The following is a 16,511-nucleotide window of genomic DNA, read 5'->3' as shown; positions in this document are numbered from 1 at the left end:
TACTGTGAAAAACAACCCCCACCTCCCTTCTCCCTGGATTGAGGTGAAAAATGTCGCCATTTTGTTTGCAATTCAAAATATCTATCACCATGGCTTCTATCTCCCCCCTGAGAAGCTCCTCAGATGATCTTTAGAAACAGGCACTGGAGCTGAGTCCATAGAAGCTGCTTTTAGGAAACCTTATGTTTTAGGAAAAAAGAAAAAGTCTCAGAAGATGCAAGGCCAGGTGGCTGTAGCGATCTGAGTGTTTCTTCCACAGTGAGAGGTTCTCCCTCGCATCTGTCCTGGTGCTCCTGTATGTGTTTCTTTAAGTTTGGTCTGTGAAAGTAGATTTTCTCCCCATGCCACCCCACCCTCCCTATATGGCAAACCTTGGAAAGGCAGAGGCTGGACAGCCAGTCTTTGTGAGGACTGGAGCTTCCACCCTTTGGTTGTTCAGATCTGAAGTGTGCAGGCTGAACAACACAGGATTCTTAAGTAATCATTTTAGAGATATGTATAAAAATACCTGGGAAAATAAGGAACAGTGTGTGTGTGTGTGTGTGTGTGTATGAGAGAGAGAGAGAGGGAGAGAGAGATTCAGCAAGAACATCTTCTTTCAGGGATATCACTATTTGAACCCATTTCTAAAATCACCTCTTTAGCTGAGGAAGGAATGGTTAGGTTTCCTCCTTCCTTCAGGAGACAGATTCTAAAATGAGATTCTAATACGATTTCCCATTTCTTGCCAAAGACATTCATTTTGAATCGCCAAGAAAAAATCATTCTCACACCCAGCTTCCTAGATATTAAAAAGAAATTCTTATTAAAATGCCGCCTGCATTAAAGTAATAGATTTGGGAAAGAGTTCAGTGTTGAATGGTCAAAGAAAAGGGGTTTCTTCCAGATGGTATTTGAATTAAGGCTGCTGAGGAGAACAGAAAGCTCTCACCCACGCAGACCCTGACAAAGCCTCAGCGATATGGGGGCAGCGTTGCTCCCTCTCTGCAGCTCCCCCTCCCTTTAACCCCTCTAGATTTTCTGGTAAAAGCAAATGCTAAAAGCCACCATCCCAGATTCTGCAAAATACCTTTCCTAAAAGCAGCCTTATAACTTTATCCGCTTCCAAAAGATATCTTTAAAAAGACTAGTTTTCCTTGTTTACTTGCGTTTCCTGCTCTCTTCTTTGCTCGGCCACATTTGATCTTGGAAAGAGCTCGAAGCTGAAATGTGTTCTTAAGGGCCAGAAGCTGTCAAGGCTTTTGGTGAATAAGATTGATCGCGCCCAGACTTCCTTCAGAGCTTTGTTTGGAATAAAAGCAAGAAAACTGAAAAACTTCAGATTTTCCAAAATAGCATCTCTATCTGTGAGGCGATGCTCTGGGCTCCTCAATGACTGAGGCCACTTTATATCCAATTTCTAACCCAACCTCCCTTTGATGCCGGCCTCTGAGATGGAGTTCCACCCTTGCTCCTTGGTCAGCCTTTCTTGTTTTCTACTAGATTTTTCTTCCCAGCCAACCTCCCTCTCCCTGGCCATCAGAATGATTTATTTTCCTGCCACCGATGCCTGCCGGCCTGGGAGAGTCTGATCACTCAGTCCATTTCAAAGGATGCAAAAGCGAATCATCATGGGGTGGGGGTGGGGGTGGGGAGATACCTTCAGACTTCTCTCAATCTCCTTCGCTCTTTCTGGCTTGGTGGATTTTTTAAAAGTTATTGTTTGGCACCTAAAGGTGTTATTCTTTGAACCCTCCAGCACAGTTCAAGATGCACCCAGTCTCCAGTCTCCAAATTGGAAAACAGAGAGAGTGAATAGAGAAAGAGAACCTTTATCATTCCTCCTGAGTCACCTTCTCTCTTCCGCAGTGATGTTTCCCAGCACAGAACCCCAGCGCAAACATCCCTGGTGGCTAGGAGAAGGCTGGCGTGGGAGACGCTTGGGGCTGCTGGGGACCACTCTCTGCGTCTGCCTCAACCAGCCCCAGCCAGAGCCACAAGGATGAGGACAAGAGCAGGAAAAGAGAAAGGAGAAGAAGAACAGAGAAACGGGCACCTTCTCCCTCCCTGATGCTCACTTCCAAAACACTTCCTGGAAATCAGAAATACTCACCGCACCCGAGCCCTGGGGGTATGAAACCCAGAATGCCAGGAGCCGCACGCGCCTGCTCGGGGCGGCATTTCTTTGGCTGGCCGCCGCCCTGGCTACAAGGGTTTGGACACATGGACCCGGGGTGGCTGTCTCGCCTGGCACATGCCTCTATCTTTCTCCAGCCACTCCTGAAAAGTTGATGGAACAGGAAGGTCGGGGAGCTTCGAGGTCGCCTCCCGTTTTCCACTTCCCGCGGAGCCAGACGCAGAGCTGCCCAGGAAGAGCCGCCTAACAATGGGCCGGGGTCCCGGGTCCGGGGCGCAGACTCCGGGCTGGGCTTGGTGGGGGAGGTGAGGGGCTGCGGGAAGGGGGCGGGCAGGAGAGGTGGATGCAGGAGGCAGAAGGAGGAGGTGAGGAGACAAGAGGAAAAAAAAAGAGGAAAAGAGGGAAAAAACAGATCGAGAGGAAGGGAAGCAGAGACACAGAGAGATCAGTTCTCCAGGTCCAGGAACTGGCTTTGGGAATGAAAAGGGAGAAAATCCCCTTAAGAATCCTCTCTCTCTCTCTCTCTCTCTCTCTCTCTCTCTCTCTCTCTCTCTCTCTCTCTCTCTCTCTCTCTCTCTCTCTCTCTCTCTCCCTCTCTCCCCCGTCTTCCCTTTGCCACTCCTTTCTTCCTGCAGTCTGATCTCCTCTCTCCTCTGCTCCTTCCTCCAGCCTTAGCAGAACTTATGTGACTGGGATGCGGGGCCCTCGGGTGTCAAAACTTTGAAGATTAATGGATTACTTTGTTAATGACTGCAGGCGTCAGACCGAGGTGCTTAAATGATTTGTGAGGTGCGAGGCTCTTCCCGACAGTCCCAAACAATGCGCGGAGTGTGCGGGGGAGGCAGAGGGCGGCCGGCGGCGGGCCCGGCAGCCGGGCTCACCCTGGCACACGCACACACTCACACACACTTGCAGGCGCACACCCATCCTCGCCGGTCGGGAGGCAGCAGCAGGCTCCCTCGCCCCCACGCACGCCCAGGCATCCCCACCCACAGCCACATATATGTGTTTTTGCCCTGAAAAAAGTGTAAATAAAGCCTCACTGGCCCCCAATGAGGCGTTCCTTCCCGACTTTTTTGGATCAATCAAACAGACAGTGGCTTCTTTTGATTAAAGCCCAAATTGTCATTGGGCAGAAGCAATCATGTGACAGCCAATTCGGTCCAATTTCAACCTTGTCTCCATGAATTCAATAGTTTAATAGTAGCGCGGTCCCCATACGGCTGTAATCAGTGAATTAGAAAAAAAACACCCCAGCAGCGATCTTCTATGATAGATTTTTTTTTTCTTCCGCACTCGCCTTTTTCCCGGGCCTTGCCCCCCCAAAACCCCTCCAGAAGAGGGAACTTTTTCTCCGAGGGGGCTCCAAGGAGAAGGCCATGAATTACGAATTTGAGCGAGAGATTGGTTTTATCAATAGCCAGCCGTCGCTCGCTGAGTGCCTGACATCTTTTCCCCCTGTCGCTGATACATTTCAAAGTTCATCAATCAAGACCTCGACGCTTTCACACTCGACACTGATTCCTCCTCCTTTTGAGCAGACCATTCCCAGCCTGAACCCGGGCAGTCACCCTCGCCACGGCGCTGGCGGCCGCCCCAAGCCGAGCCCCGCGGGCAGCCGCGGCAGCCCAGTGCCCGCCGGCGCCCTGCAGCCGCCCGAGTACCCCTGGATGAAGGAGAAGAAGGCGGCCAAGAAAACCGCTCTGCCGCCCGCCTCGGCCGCCGCCGCCGGCCCTGCCTGCCTCAGCCACAAAGGTCAGTCCAAAGGCTCGGCCCCAGGTCCCCGAACCCGCTTCCCCCCTCGGGCTGCCCGAGAGCGGTTCTGGGGGGAGGGGAGCGTGGGCTGCGAGGGAAGGGGGAGATGCTTGGCTGCCTTCCCTTCCCTTGTGGGCTCAGGAATGGGGTTGACGGGGAGAAGAGAGATGCTGGGCTCCACCACGAGACGCACACGCACACATATATCTATTTAAGAAGGGGGGGAAACTTTCCCTAACTTGGGTAATGTGGGATGATTTATTTGAGTTGGAACTGACCTCCTCTTGTCTAGTTGTCCTAGAGTTTGGCTTTTTGACAGTAATGAAGAGTGATAGATCGCTCTTGCTCAGCTAAGCAGCTGATGCATTAATTATAAATTGTGGTGTGGCTAATATAAAGTTTGCTCCCGGATGGAGAGGTTGGGGGGAGCTCCAGGCGAGATTCTGGTGGAGGTGGAAGACGTGGGGTCTCCCCGGGCTGGGCTCCCAGGAAAGGCAGCACAATAGCTCTCCTGCATCCAGGGGCGGCCATTTTGTTGCAGTTGATCTTTTCTGCTATATTTATTCTCCAGTGGAATAACCCTGCTCGGACCCTTCCACCTCCGACTGTGCGTGTGTCTCTTGTTGGTTTCCCTTTCCGCAGAATCCCTGGAAATCGCCGATGGCAGCAGCGGGGGCTCCCGGCGCCTGAGAACTGCTTACACCAACACGCAGCTTTTAGAGCTGGAGAAAGAATTTCATTTCAACAAGTACCTTTGCAGACCCCGAAGGGTGGAGATCGCAGCGCTGCTGGATTTGACTGAGAGACAAGTGAAAGTGTGGTTTCAGAACCGGAGGATGAAGCACAAGAGGCAGACCCAGTGCAAGGAGAACCAAAACGGTGACGGGAAATTTAAAAGCCTGGAAGACTCTGAGAAAGTGGAGGAGGATGAGGAAGAGAAGTCGCTCTTTGAGCAAGCTCTCAGCGTCTCCGGGGCCCTTCTGGAGAGGGAAGGTTACACTTTTCAGCAAAATGCCCTCTCTCAGCAGCAAGCTCCCAATGGACACAATGGTGACTCCCAAAGTTTCCCAGTTTCGCCTTTAACCAGCAATGAGAAAAATCTGAAACATTTTCAGCACCAGTCACCCACTGTTCCTAACTGCTTGTCAACAATGGGCCAGAACTGTGGCTCTGGCCTAAACAATGACAGTCCCGAGGCCCTCGAGGTCCCCTCTTTGCAGGACTTTAACGTTTTTTCCACAGATTCCTGCCTGCAGCTTTCAGATGCAGTCTCGCCCAGTTTGCCAGGTTCCCTCGACAGTCCAGTAGATATTTCAGCTGACAGTTTTGACTTTTTTACAGACACACTCACCACAATCGACTTGCAGCATCTGAATTACTAAAAACATTAAAGCAAAACAAAGCATCACAAAACAAAAACCCCTCTGACCAGGTGGTTTTGCCTTCTTTTATTCTGAGAGTTGATTTCTCTTTTATTTTCCTCTTGACCTACCCTCTCTTTCCTTTAAATGTTGGGGATTTGCTGTTTAGTGATTCCCCTGACCCAGTTTCAGAGCCATCTTTAACAGATTTTTTTGAGTTTTAGTTGCTTTAAGTCGAAACCAACACCCCTCTATGTGATTTCCTGAAGCAATATACGAGGCCTGCAAGAAAGTGATCATATAATGGTATCTTCACTTTCTTTTTATTTTTGTATAACATTAGGATGCATTGTCATGCGTATTTTTGGTAGAATAAATTCTCCTTTGCTATAAGTAGCTTTCTTATTTTTTTTTCCTCCTCCTCTTTCTCCCAGCTCATAACGGTTTCTTTTTCCTCTTTTAGTCTAACTTGGTAAATAAAATTCTGGTCACAGTTTATTTTCTTTTTCAATTTTAATATATTTATTTAGTGGGCATGTTCAAAATCTTCAATCGACAGCAACAAAAAGAAAGCCAGAAAAATGGTTAGGGCTTCTGAGAAGTATTCTTTTTTTTTTTTTTCCAAGGGAATGGATTTCGTTTTCTCATTGCAGCAATTCAAGCCATAGATTTAAATTTGGTAATAGAAACTGGATTGGGCAGCCTCAGTATTGGGCCAAGCCCAAGCTTTTGAAAGTGGAGAAATAAAGTGCCTACAGAAACTCCCAACTCCAGGGAGGAGAAACATGGAGTTTCTTTAACAAGCCACCAGTGTCCAGGTCAATAACTAAGTTATCAACAATTCATTTATTTATACACATTTGTTTAAAACATCTACATTCCAATCCCCTCCTCCACAGACTCTCTGCCCCCGCCTCCATTTTCAGAGTGGTTGATCAGCCTCCCAGCTGTTGATGGGTCCAGGCAAACAGACCTAAAAGAGAAGAATGAAAAATAAAACAAAACAGTAGTTACGAGCGGGAAAATGCACTTCAGAAAGCATTCTTTTCAAACCTCTGGTTCAGTCATTCTCGGATTCTTTTTTCAGGACCAAAAAAAAAAAAATCAATATTTCATTCTTAAATCTGTTTACATAGCAAATAGTGGATCATTAAAGCTTTGAAGTCAGGTTAGCAAGTTGAGATTTAAAACGGAGTGTTTCTGCACCCTAGGTTATAAATTAACCCAGTTTCTAGAGAGAGAAACAGAGAAAAAGCACTTTAAATGAAATATCAATAAAACGTGTGTTACTAGGTTGTTCTGTTCCCCCCTTCTTATGTCTCCCCATATTTATTTTCCCCTTATTGAGCTATGTTCTGATGACTACTTACCGTGAGAAAACGCAGCGTGTAAGCAACATGTGTGGGGGGCGGGTTGATTTAAGAACCCAGCTCTTACTAGCAAAGGCTTGGAAGCTACAGTGAAATTTCAGTGTTTCTCCTTGGGTTGCTCCTGGCCTTTCCCCATCTCCTTACCCCCCAAATCCCTGCAGCGACAGGGGCGCGTGAGGACCCGGCGGTTCTCCAGCCCCAGACGCCGAGTGGAGCAGGGCGGCCGGCCGCGGCCAGGGCTGCGCGGCTGCTGTTTGCATTCGTCCTACGCTCATAAATCAAACGCTTTCTATGAATGAGAATGTCATCAAAGAGATCAATTGCAGGAACACATGCACAAATAAAAATCCTCTTACGTATTTGCCGGGGATTCCCGTCCGAAAGCATTAAGTTAGAAGGCGTTTAGTCATAATTCATTTTTATTGCTCTTTTAAAACAACAGCTTGGCTGAGCCGCGGATGCTAGGAACAGCTCCCGGCCTCGGCGGCGTTTTGTCTCCTCGCTCCTTCCCTTTCTAGTAGAAGAGCCCAGAAAGAGGAGCTTTGAGCCCAGCGAGTCGCTTGCAGGCTATCATTTAAATCGTGACCACGCTAGCCCTTCACCCACTGTCCCGTGACATTTAGCTCGAGTGGCGGGGCGCCGGCCTACTTCCCCAGAGGACCCCGGGTCTCCCACACCGCGGAATGAGCCCCAGGCTTTGGAGGTGGGGGAGGGGAGCGAGGTGGGGAAGGAACCCAGCTACGGAAGCCCGCGGGCGCGATGCCAGGGGAGGCTGCCTTTGTGATGAGCGCCGGGAGAGCAGCGCTCCGGGCGGCCGGCCGGGGCGGAGCTGGCGCCGCGGTGAGCACCCGGCCTGCAGGGAGCCGGGAGCCGCGCGCGGAGGCGGGTCGGTCGCCACCCGCGTGTCTGCGGGCCTGGGTGCGACCACGAGCGTGTGAACTCAAGAAGCAACTCCACCCATGCTGGCCTGAAAAGAGGCCAGGAAAAAGCTCCCCTCGGAGGTGGAAGGAGAGGAGCGCCGAGGCCGCGAACTAGCCGTGGAAGCAGAGCGGCTGCGGCTCGGCTGGGCTTTGTGGCGCCGGCCGGGCAGCCGAGAGCGTCGCGCACACCCCGGGCGGAGAAGGCCTGCAAAAGGATTGCAATAGGCTGGGGGTGGGCTGGGGGGTACCGACGACTTTTGGCTCGGAGAACAGAGCGCCCGCAATGCCAGCGCGGACCCTCCCCACGGAAGCTCCTTTCCCCTGCGCCCGAGGCTTGGCGCTCCCGAGGAAGCAGCCTCCTGGAGGACCGCCTTGCCTTTCCCCTTCTCCAGGATGAGGTTCCCCAGGTGCTGAAATTGGGGGCAGGAGTGTGCTTTTCTGCCATAGCTCTCTCCTAACCATACTTGGGGGAATGGGTCAAAGGTCACAAAGAAATACCATTCCAAAGGGAAATATTTAGGGAAACGATTTCTTTGCTACAGAGTGAGTCTGCATGCGTTTCTCCTCTTGGGGGGACCGGGCTGAGGGAACTTATATATGTGAAGAACAGAAGACAGAAATCTGAGAGGATGACTAACATTTGAAATCTGCCTGCCTCAAGCAAAACTCACCTCTAACGGGGGAGGGAAAACTAGAGGGGAGTAGGAATCCCAAATCCACATGCAACCTTCATATAAATTTCATCTGTTGGATTCCGATGTATTTCTAGTAAACTACAAAGGGTAAAACTTATATAGCACTGGCTGCGAAACTTCATGGATGATCTCTGGATTTCTTTTACCTAGGAAGACATCATTTCTCTGCCTCTGTTTGGCCTTTTCTGTCTATAAGCCAAGGGGTGACATGAGATCTAATAGTAAACAGCAATTAACGACCCAGTCAGCATCAGGGTAGGATGAGGGTGATGAAGAACAGGACCCCTGGCCTGGGACGATGCTCAGATTTGCTCTCTAGGGAGAGTTGAACGTTCACGCGAAGAACTAAGCAGTCAGTTACCAAGGGGAGGAGGTGGTGTTAGGGAAGAGGAAAGTGTCCTGTCCACCATCAGCCATCTGTCCACCGCCCCTCCCACCTGCCAGCCTCCACCCCCACTTCAGGCGTGCAGTAGAATGGGGGGTGGGTGGGTGTGTGGGTAGAGGAAGCTCTACCACTCCTAACGTCCCCCTCGAGAAAAAGAAATGTGGCTGGCTGGGGGTGGGGGTGGGGGGCGGAGTGGGGGGCGAGTTCAGTGTAGGTCGCAGGAGCTGTGGTCTGGCCCTTTGTGGCCCCAGCCAGAACACACTGGCTCCTGGGTCCCAGGGAGCCGGCAGATGGCCTGCAGCGCGCAGCACGGCCCCTACGCTGGCCACGTCCGCTAGCGTCATATTTCTCTAGCCCCCTCCCCTATCCCTCAAAATCCAGCCGCCAGAGTTGCTCCTGATACTTAGGGCTCCCGGAGCAAAACCGAGTTGGGAGGAGAAAGGGGCGGAGAGCGCGAAGAGAGGGAGGGGAAGGGCCTGGCCACCCCCGGCATTTTCCGGAGAGCTCTGCTCCAGGGCGCACCCGCTCCCGGGCATCGAATTACAGAAGCTCCTCATTGCCATGCTAATGGACAGAGGCGGGGGAAAAGCGGGGGGCTGGTGGAGGGAGGAGACTTCAGAGACCCTCCAAGGAGAAGGGAAGTTTCTTTACTTGCCCTCGTCCCCTCCACGCCCACCCAGGTGCCCCCCCAGCTAGTCCTTTAGAAGCTTTCGGAGCTTGGAGAGCTGGTGGCCCAGGCGAGTCCCACGCCACCATCCTCTACGCCCCGGGCGCCCCACAGCACCGCCGCAGGGAAGGTGCAGCGCGAGCGCGCGGGGAGCTGGGCGCGCGGGGCGGGCGGCTTCCTACCCTTCCTCCTCGGCGCGCTGCGGTCTCGGCTGGCGTGGCCGTGGCGGCCCGGAGAGCTCCGGGCCACCGATTCCCGACCCGAGAGAGCCGGGACCCGCTTCCCTTCTCACCTCTCGCCAGTTCATCTTTCTGCGCATGCTGGGGAGGGGGACGGAGGCGGGGGATGTTTCTGCGCCCCCACCCCCCGGAGGGGGGGCGGGCGGAGCCGGCGCGCGGAGGGCAGTCTCTCCTCCCCTTCGCCCCAGCGCCGCGAATCTGCCTCAGCAGCCACCGCAGCTGCTGCCGCCGCCTGGGCTGCCTGGGGGGGCGACCGCGCGTCACCTAGACCGAGGAGCGCCGGGGATTTAAATGCCACTGAAACGGCGATCCATCACCGCGGGAGCGAGCAAACTTTCGCAGGAGGCCCTGCCATTGGCCGGCACAGTCACGTGTCCTTCCCCAGGCGCCCTCCGCCCTCCCGCGCCCCCCCTCCCGCCCCCCATTTGCTCACTGTACATTCATATCATTTTTCTTCTCTGGCCCCATGGAGGAAGTGAGAAAGTTGGCACGGTCACCCAGGGCTTCGCAGGACCAGGTCACTCAGTGACAGATGGACAATGCAAGGATGAGCTCCTTCCTGGAATATCCCATCCTCAGCGGCGGCGACTCGGGGACCTGCTCAGCAAGAACCTACCCCTCTGACCATGGAATTACAACTTTCCAGTCGTGCGCGGTCAGTGCCAACAGCTGCGCCAGCGACGACCGCTTCCTAGTGGGCAGGGGAGTGCAGATCAGCCCGCCCCACCACCACCACCACCACCACCACCCCCAGCCAGCCTCCTACCAGACTCCGGGGAACCTGGGGGTGTCCTACTCCCACTCGGGTTGTGGGCCAAGCTACAGCGCGCAGAACTTTGGCGCACCTTACAGCCCGTACTCCTTAAATCAGGAAGCAGAAGTAAGTGGTGGGTACCCCGCGTGTGCTCCCGCTGTTTATTCTGGAAATCTTTCATCTCCCATGGTCCAGCATCACCACCACCACCACCAGGGTTATGCTGGGGGCGCGGTGGGCTCGCCTCAGTACATTCACCACTCATATGGACAAGAGCACCAGAACCTGGCCCTGGCCACGTATAATAACTCCTTGTCCCCTCTCCACGCCAGCCACCAAGAAGCCTGTCGCTCCCCGGCATCAGAGACATCTTCTCCAGCGCAGACCTTTGACTGGATGAAAGTCAAAAGAAACCCTCCCAAAACAGGTCAGTCTTGCCATTACGTGGATGTTCCTTGACGATTCTGGAAGGAGCTGGTATTAGTTTTCCGAGGAAAACTAATATAAATTTTAAAGTTCTTGTTTCCATCCGGTATTGGGGAGATTGCCCAGGTGTGTCGAGGCAAAGGAGGGAATGGGACCTTATCTTTCCAAAGGGGCTGAGTTTTAGAGGTTCTGGAAGTAGGAAGTGGGTAGGTCTGTGTGTGTGTGGGGGGAGTGGATTTGTTTGGGGGGTCGGGTTCTGCTAATATCTCCAGGCTCCATTAATCATCGGTCTGACCATGCTAATGGTTGACTTTGGGTTAACACTTTACACCTCATCACTCACCCTCCCTAGTCGGGTTTGTGTAGAGAAATTCTTGATTTCCCCTTTAGCTGAATGTTGCGCTGAGGCATGGAGGGGTCTCATATAGATTGTAAAATCTTTACCGCTTTCGCTCATCTCTTCCCACTGTGCCCCCAGGGAAGGTCGGAGAGTACGGCTACGTGGGTCAACCCAATTCAGTGCGCACCAACTTTACCACCAAGCAGCTCACGGAGCTGGAGAAGGAGTTCCATTTCAACAAGTATCTGACGCGCGCCCGCAGGGTAGAGATTGCCGCGTCCCTGCAGCTCAATGAGACCCAGGTGAAGATCTGGTTCCAGAACCGCCGCATGAAGCAGAAAAAACGCGAGAAGGAGGGTCTCTTGCCCATTTCTCCAGCCACCCCGCCGGGAAGCGACGAGAAGGCGGAGGAATCCTCAGAGAAGTCCAGCTCCTCGCCCTGCGTTCCTTCCCCGGAGTCTTCTACCTCAGATACTCTGACTACCTCCCACTGAGGCAGCCCCAGTTCCAGACACCGCAGCCCAGGCTACTCTTTGGGCTGGTACTTCTTACCCAAAGCACATTCTTAGCTTATCTTCCTTTCCATTTACAGGCTCTCTCTTTCTTTCTGATCCTATCTGGGGAGCTCCTGGCCAGGATAATGTGTTTCCAGAGAATTCTGTTCTAGAGGCTTAAGGGGGTGGGGTGGGGAAGGATGTTAAGTCTTTAATGCAGGTTGGGTGCCATCGTCAAATCTTTGATGGCCCCTACCGCTCCTCCCCTGCCTTTAGGAGGTTTCCACAGAACCCACTTTCCTTTCAGATACCCTTTGGAAAATAATCACCTTTGCCAGCAGAAACATGCCAGAAGGAGGCCTCTCATCTTTGATGTATCTGTATATTTACAATTCCCCCCTACCTCGCCCTTAAAGTGGGCTAGAGAGAGCGTGCAGGAGCTCATGAAGAAGTGATGCACTAGGAGCGCGTTTACACAATTCATCCCTTAATTTAATTCACTTTCATGTGTGAGTTTGCTGGTTGTAAATACTTTGTTCTGAGAGATTTATCTTTATACAGATTTTCTAGCAATGTTTAGAGTAAGTGACTGAAACAGGGTGGGCAAACTCTCAAAAGCTGGTACAATTTTATATGTGGTTATAGGTGAAACTCACATGCCTCAAAAGGTAGCCTCCACTTGTTCTTTCAGTGAGTTAAGAAGGCCTGAAGAACCCAAGGTTCAGAAACTCAGTTTCCTGTGCTCTCTCCTCATCCATACCCCTGTCTTGTTTCTCTGGCCATGCTCCATTTAAAATTTGTGCTGGGCTATTTCGGTACCTAAAGGTGTTGTCCAAACCAGCTTTTTTTCTTTCACAGTTATCTGTGCTGGATATGATGTCTTTTCAGCTCAATTGTTCATGTGATGGATGGCACAATGAATGTATATTTTGTGTGATTCGTGAATAGTCTTTTGCATGTCGCACAATGTTTTGATGTCCCTGAAGGACCACACTGAGTTCTATCAGTTACCCTTTGTGAGCCTGTGATATTCCCTATTTCCTGTACAATCATGAACAGCTCTGAGATCGTGGACTGATGTGATCCAGAGCGGACTTTACGGGTTTTAAGATGTCTGTAATAAATATATTCAAGTTTCAGATACGCTTAAGCATCTGTGTATTTGGCTTGGCTACAATTTGCTGGTTCCTGCAATCTTGGCTTCTTTCATGTGGGGAAAGACAGAGAGGGTGGTAAGCATTTTCAAAGAGGTGTGCCTTTCCTTGAAAGAAAAAAGCAAATGCTTTTCAGTAGTTGCTGAAGCTTCCCCTATGGATGTAATCGCACCTAACCAATGTCTTTATTTAATGGGCTGATTTTCTTTAAAATAACAACAGCTCCTCTATTATAATCAAAATCAAAGTTCATAGTGGAAAAAAGGAATGGTGAAGAAATTTATGAAGCAGATCTATTTTTGAAACAAACGTGGATACTTCCTGGGTCAAGTACTAACCTTTTCACCTCCAACTGAATGTTGACGTGTATATAAACAGAACCCCCTTCAAAAGCCCAAACTCCTCAGTCAGTCTTTCCTCACATCAGTGAACCAAGAGTTAAGAGATTCACATTTAATTAGCTGCTGTATAAAGCTGTTTAAGAATGGGGCCCCTATGCCACCACTCTTACTTCCTTTTGGACTGTCAAGCAGTGTTCCAATATATTCCATCTTTTAAATTGAGTGTGATCTGTTTTCAGAAAACCCTTGTACCCCTCCCCCCATCCCTCCTGCCAGTATTCCTCCCTTCCCTGCCACTCCCTCCCCCTCCTCCACCCATCTCTGGGTTATACATGGCTTCCCCATCAGGCTCTGCTTGGATTTCCTAGCCATCAGAGCTATAATGGGTCCCCAGTTTTAATTCCATGCCATATAGCCCAGAGAGAAATGTTTTTATCTTCTCTGCACACAACACATTCTTCCAGGTGAACTTGTGGAAGTCACCCTGAAATCTCTTAATACTCAAGTTGCTTCTGAACAAGGCACGTGTCTGCTCTCAAATAGAAGAAGCCAGCAAATCAGAGTCCAGAATGACCATCCTCCTGGCCCTCTTACCGGTTCTCCTTTACTTTCATACATTTTTGAGGCTTTAATTTAGCCCCAAGAGTAGAGCAGAAATTTTACAGCATCACAAACAAATGCAGACATACAACTTCCTTCCTCTCCAAAGGGAGGTTTACAAAGGATGGGCTGGGCTGGGTAGGCAAAATCCTGCAAATGCTGGGAATTTGCAGACCTCCTAGCATACCCATGAGATTTCCTGTTACTTCCCTGTCAAAGGGGGAGGCCAGCCTGCACTTTGTGGGCACAGTTGCTGCGGCCATATCACGGCAGCGCAGGGGTGCCCTCCCCTGGACTCCGGGGTTCTGGGGTTGCCTCTAAAAGACTGAAGTGGAAGGAGAACTTCAAAGCCGGCCAACTCTTTCTTTCATTTCCCCACCAGGCCTTATACAGTATCTTTTGTTTATTAGTGTAAGGCCACACAGCAAAACAGATGGCTGGTTTCCAAATACTTTAATGTGTTAAAGTGTCATTTGCATACCACTGCCCTGATTTCAATATCTAAAAGCAGGGACCGACCTGCTGGAATCCTGGAGATTCCAATCTTTAAGGTGCTGGTTTTAATGTAACTGAGAGACAGGAGGCACGTAAATTACCGTGAAACATCCCAAGCCTTCTCTAAGGTTGAGGAATAAATCAGTTAACAAGCAATGCATTTAGGAAACATTAATATCCCTTTCAACGAGGAAAACATTTGTATCTTTTTAGTTGCCCCAATCGATTAAATCAAAGGTGCTTAACACATCCTGTTTCAAGGTTTCTCTTTTTCTTTTTGGTCTCTGAGAAACACAGTTAGTTCCTTGCAAAATGACAGCGATGGTAACTGAAACGAGAAAATAGGGAAAACAGAATAACATTTAATTGATAAATTTAAAAAGGACATCAAAGGTCTCAATTAGGAACTTGGGATAATTGCCTATAAAATTGCAGCTTTCAAATGCTTCTTTCTTACTTCCTTCACATTCATTCAAATTTACTACCAAAATTCAGGGTGTCCCCAAACTAGGTTGAGTTGAGATCTTGCTGTGGCTCTGAAGCCTGCTCCCAGCTTCACCTTTGAAAGTTTACTTTTGGAGGCTATTCAGATGCCATGGTGTTTTCCTCTGGGGCAATCAGATTCAAACCGATCAATATTTACTCAGTCTGAAAGGGTTGTTGAAAAGGCTGCTAACAACAAACTGCTTAGCTGCTCACCCCTGTTTAATCTCAGGTTCACCGAAAGTTCAAGAAGAGATGAATGCAGTGATGGGTCACTTTAGAATGAGTCCCAGCGGTTTATCTGAGCTATCCGCTAAGGGAAACAATTATAGTTCCATCCCTCTTTGGGTAAGGGGCAACTTTCCTATTATTCTTTTGCTAAACAGTGTTTACTAGAAACTTAAAACACTTTCTTTTCCCTTCCTGGCTCTTTTTTCTTTTTTGGGGGGGGGGGACAGGGAGGAATTTCCCTTCTCTCCCATCTTCCTCTAGCTTTCTGTCACCCCACTAGGTTTCATTTCACTTAAAACAAATTACATTGAATATTTAAAACATGTTAAATTAGGCTGACAGAAGCGATCCGATTTATTTCAGATGCCAAGAGCTATGAAACGAAGCTTTTTGGGCCATTAGAGTTTATCTTCTTAGTGAAAGTACAGGGCAAGATTGAATTGAAATCCATTTGTGTTTGAGTAATATCGACAACCAGAGCCCCAATATCCATCTGAGATGACTGTTTAGACAGGAGTTAGGGGTGGGGGGAGAGTAGGGGAAATTGACTTGTGCAGAAGCAAATATCTCAGGTGGAAAGTCAACTTTAAATTTTATGCCCTCCTAGTGCATGAACTACTAAGAGATGAGAAAGGAAGACCCAAGAAGTCAGTGGGGAAATGCTGGACACTGAAGCTAATTGCTACAGCTCTTCAGAGGTCAAAGTTCATGTAATCACTGCATAAATGCATACTAAATAGGGATTTATTAAGCTTTTCTGATGGCTGAGCACGTCTGTGAAGAAACGGTCACTGCTGTTTATGTTTATTCTGGAAGAATAATCATTCTTGCAACAGAAGGTCTAAGAGTTTGAGTCTTTAATTTACTATATTGAAAGACAGGCAACCCTCTATTTTAAAATTTTGAAATCAGTACATGGATAGAATCTTTCTTTATCTTGGATGGGACAGCGAAATACATCTCTCACTCTTAGGAAGACTGTGACTTTTTCAATACACACAAGAACACAAGTTAACATGTCCCTATCAGATAAAATGCCAACTAAATAACTAACTTTGGTGACCCTCTGCTGTAGATAAGCCTACTTTATACCTGTATTTCTGAGAGCACACAAAAGTTCTGCCACAGGATTTCCAATGCTTAGAGGACCAGAGTTGAAAGAGATCCAGTTACCCAATTTCTCTTTGTATGACTCATGGGGACAAGAAACCCAGGGGTGCATTGATTTCACTTAGAGCACATAATATAAGTGCTCCTACTTCCTAAACAAAAACCAAGGTGGCTTAGAACCTAGGATCAGTATATGGTTTGACTCTAACTTCCTGATTTGATTTTGCCCTTCCCTCTGGTTTATTCCATGTGATTTTATTTTCAAATTGATTATTGTTTACTGTTTTCCACTTCTGGTTTATTAGCTATGGACTCAGTCAAGTTCTTGATTTTGAAGCCACCAGGATTATTGAACCTTTGAAACAACCTCCCAGTTGAATGTTTCTGACATCTTGTTTGAATAATAACATGTTGGGCCACATGCTGTTAAAGACATATGTTCTTAAAGTATAAAAAATAGAGATAGACCAGGAAAATTTCACACACATTTTTGTTGTTTTTGTTTTTGAACCTAGAGCTGGGAAAGATAAATGAAAGAGTTGCCTTTGCCTGCACCCAAGTTCAACCTCCATTAA

The 16,511-nt window shown here is 49.3% G+C and overlaps 2 protein-coding genes across 2 annotated transcripts; both read left to right on the top strand.

The window, feature by feature from the left end:
- The first annotated feature begins 3,016 nt into the window (after window positions 1–3,016).
- HOXA2 (homeobox A2) lies at window positions 3,017–5,280 on the top strand. The gene is made up of 2 exons (XM_037509564.1): window positions 3,017–3,871; window positions 4,514–5,280. Exons 1-2 carry the CDS (start codon window positions 3,496–3,498, stop codon window positions 5,251–5,253), a joined length of 1,116 nt encoding a protein of 371 aa, XP_037365461.1. The 5' UTR covers window positions 3,017–3,495; the 3' UTR covers window positions 5,254–5,280.
- Window positions 5,281–9,932: 4,652 nt separating this feature from the next.
- Window positions 9,933–12,651, top strand: HOXA1 (homeobox A1). The gene is made up of 2 exons (XM_037515963.2): window positions 9,933–10,689; window positions 11,167–12,651. Exons 1-2 carry the CDS (start codon window positions 10,041–10,043, stop codon window positions 11,520–11,522), a joined length of 1,005 nt encoding a protein of 334 aa, XP_037371860.1. The 5' UTR covers window positions 9,933–10,040; the 3' UTR covers window positions 11,523–12,651.
- The last annotated feature ends 3,860 nt before the right edge of the window (window positions 12,652–16,511 follow it).

The sequence above is a fragment of the Talpa occidentalis genome, unplaced genomic scaffold, assembly GCF_014898055.3.
Source record: "Talpa occidentalis isolate TD23 unplaced genomic scaffold, MPIMG_talOcc4v2.1, whole genome shotgun sequence".
In the NCBI taxonomy this organism is placed as follows: domain Eukaryota; kingdom Metazoa; phylum Chordata; class Mammalia; order Eulipotyphla; family Talpidae; genus Talpa; species Talpa occidentalis.
The sequence above is the reverse complement of the archived record's forward strand: the minus strand, read 5'-3'. Positions and strand labels throughout refer to the sequence as shown.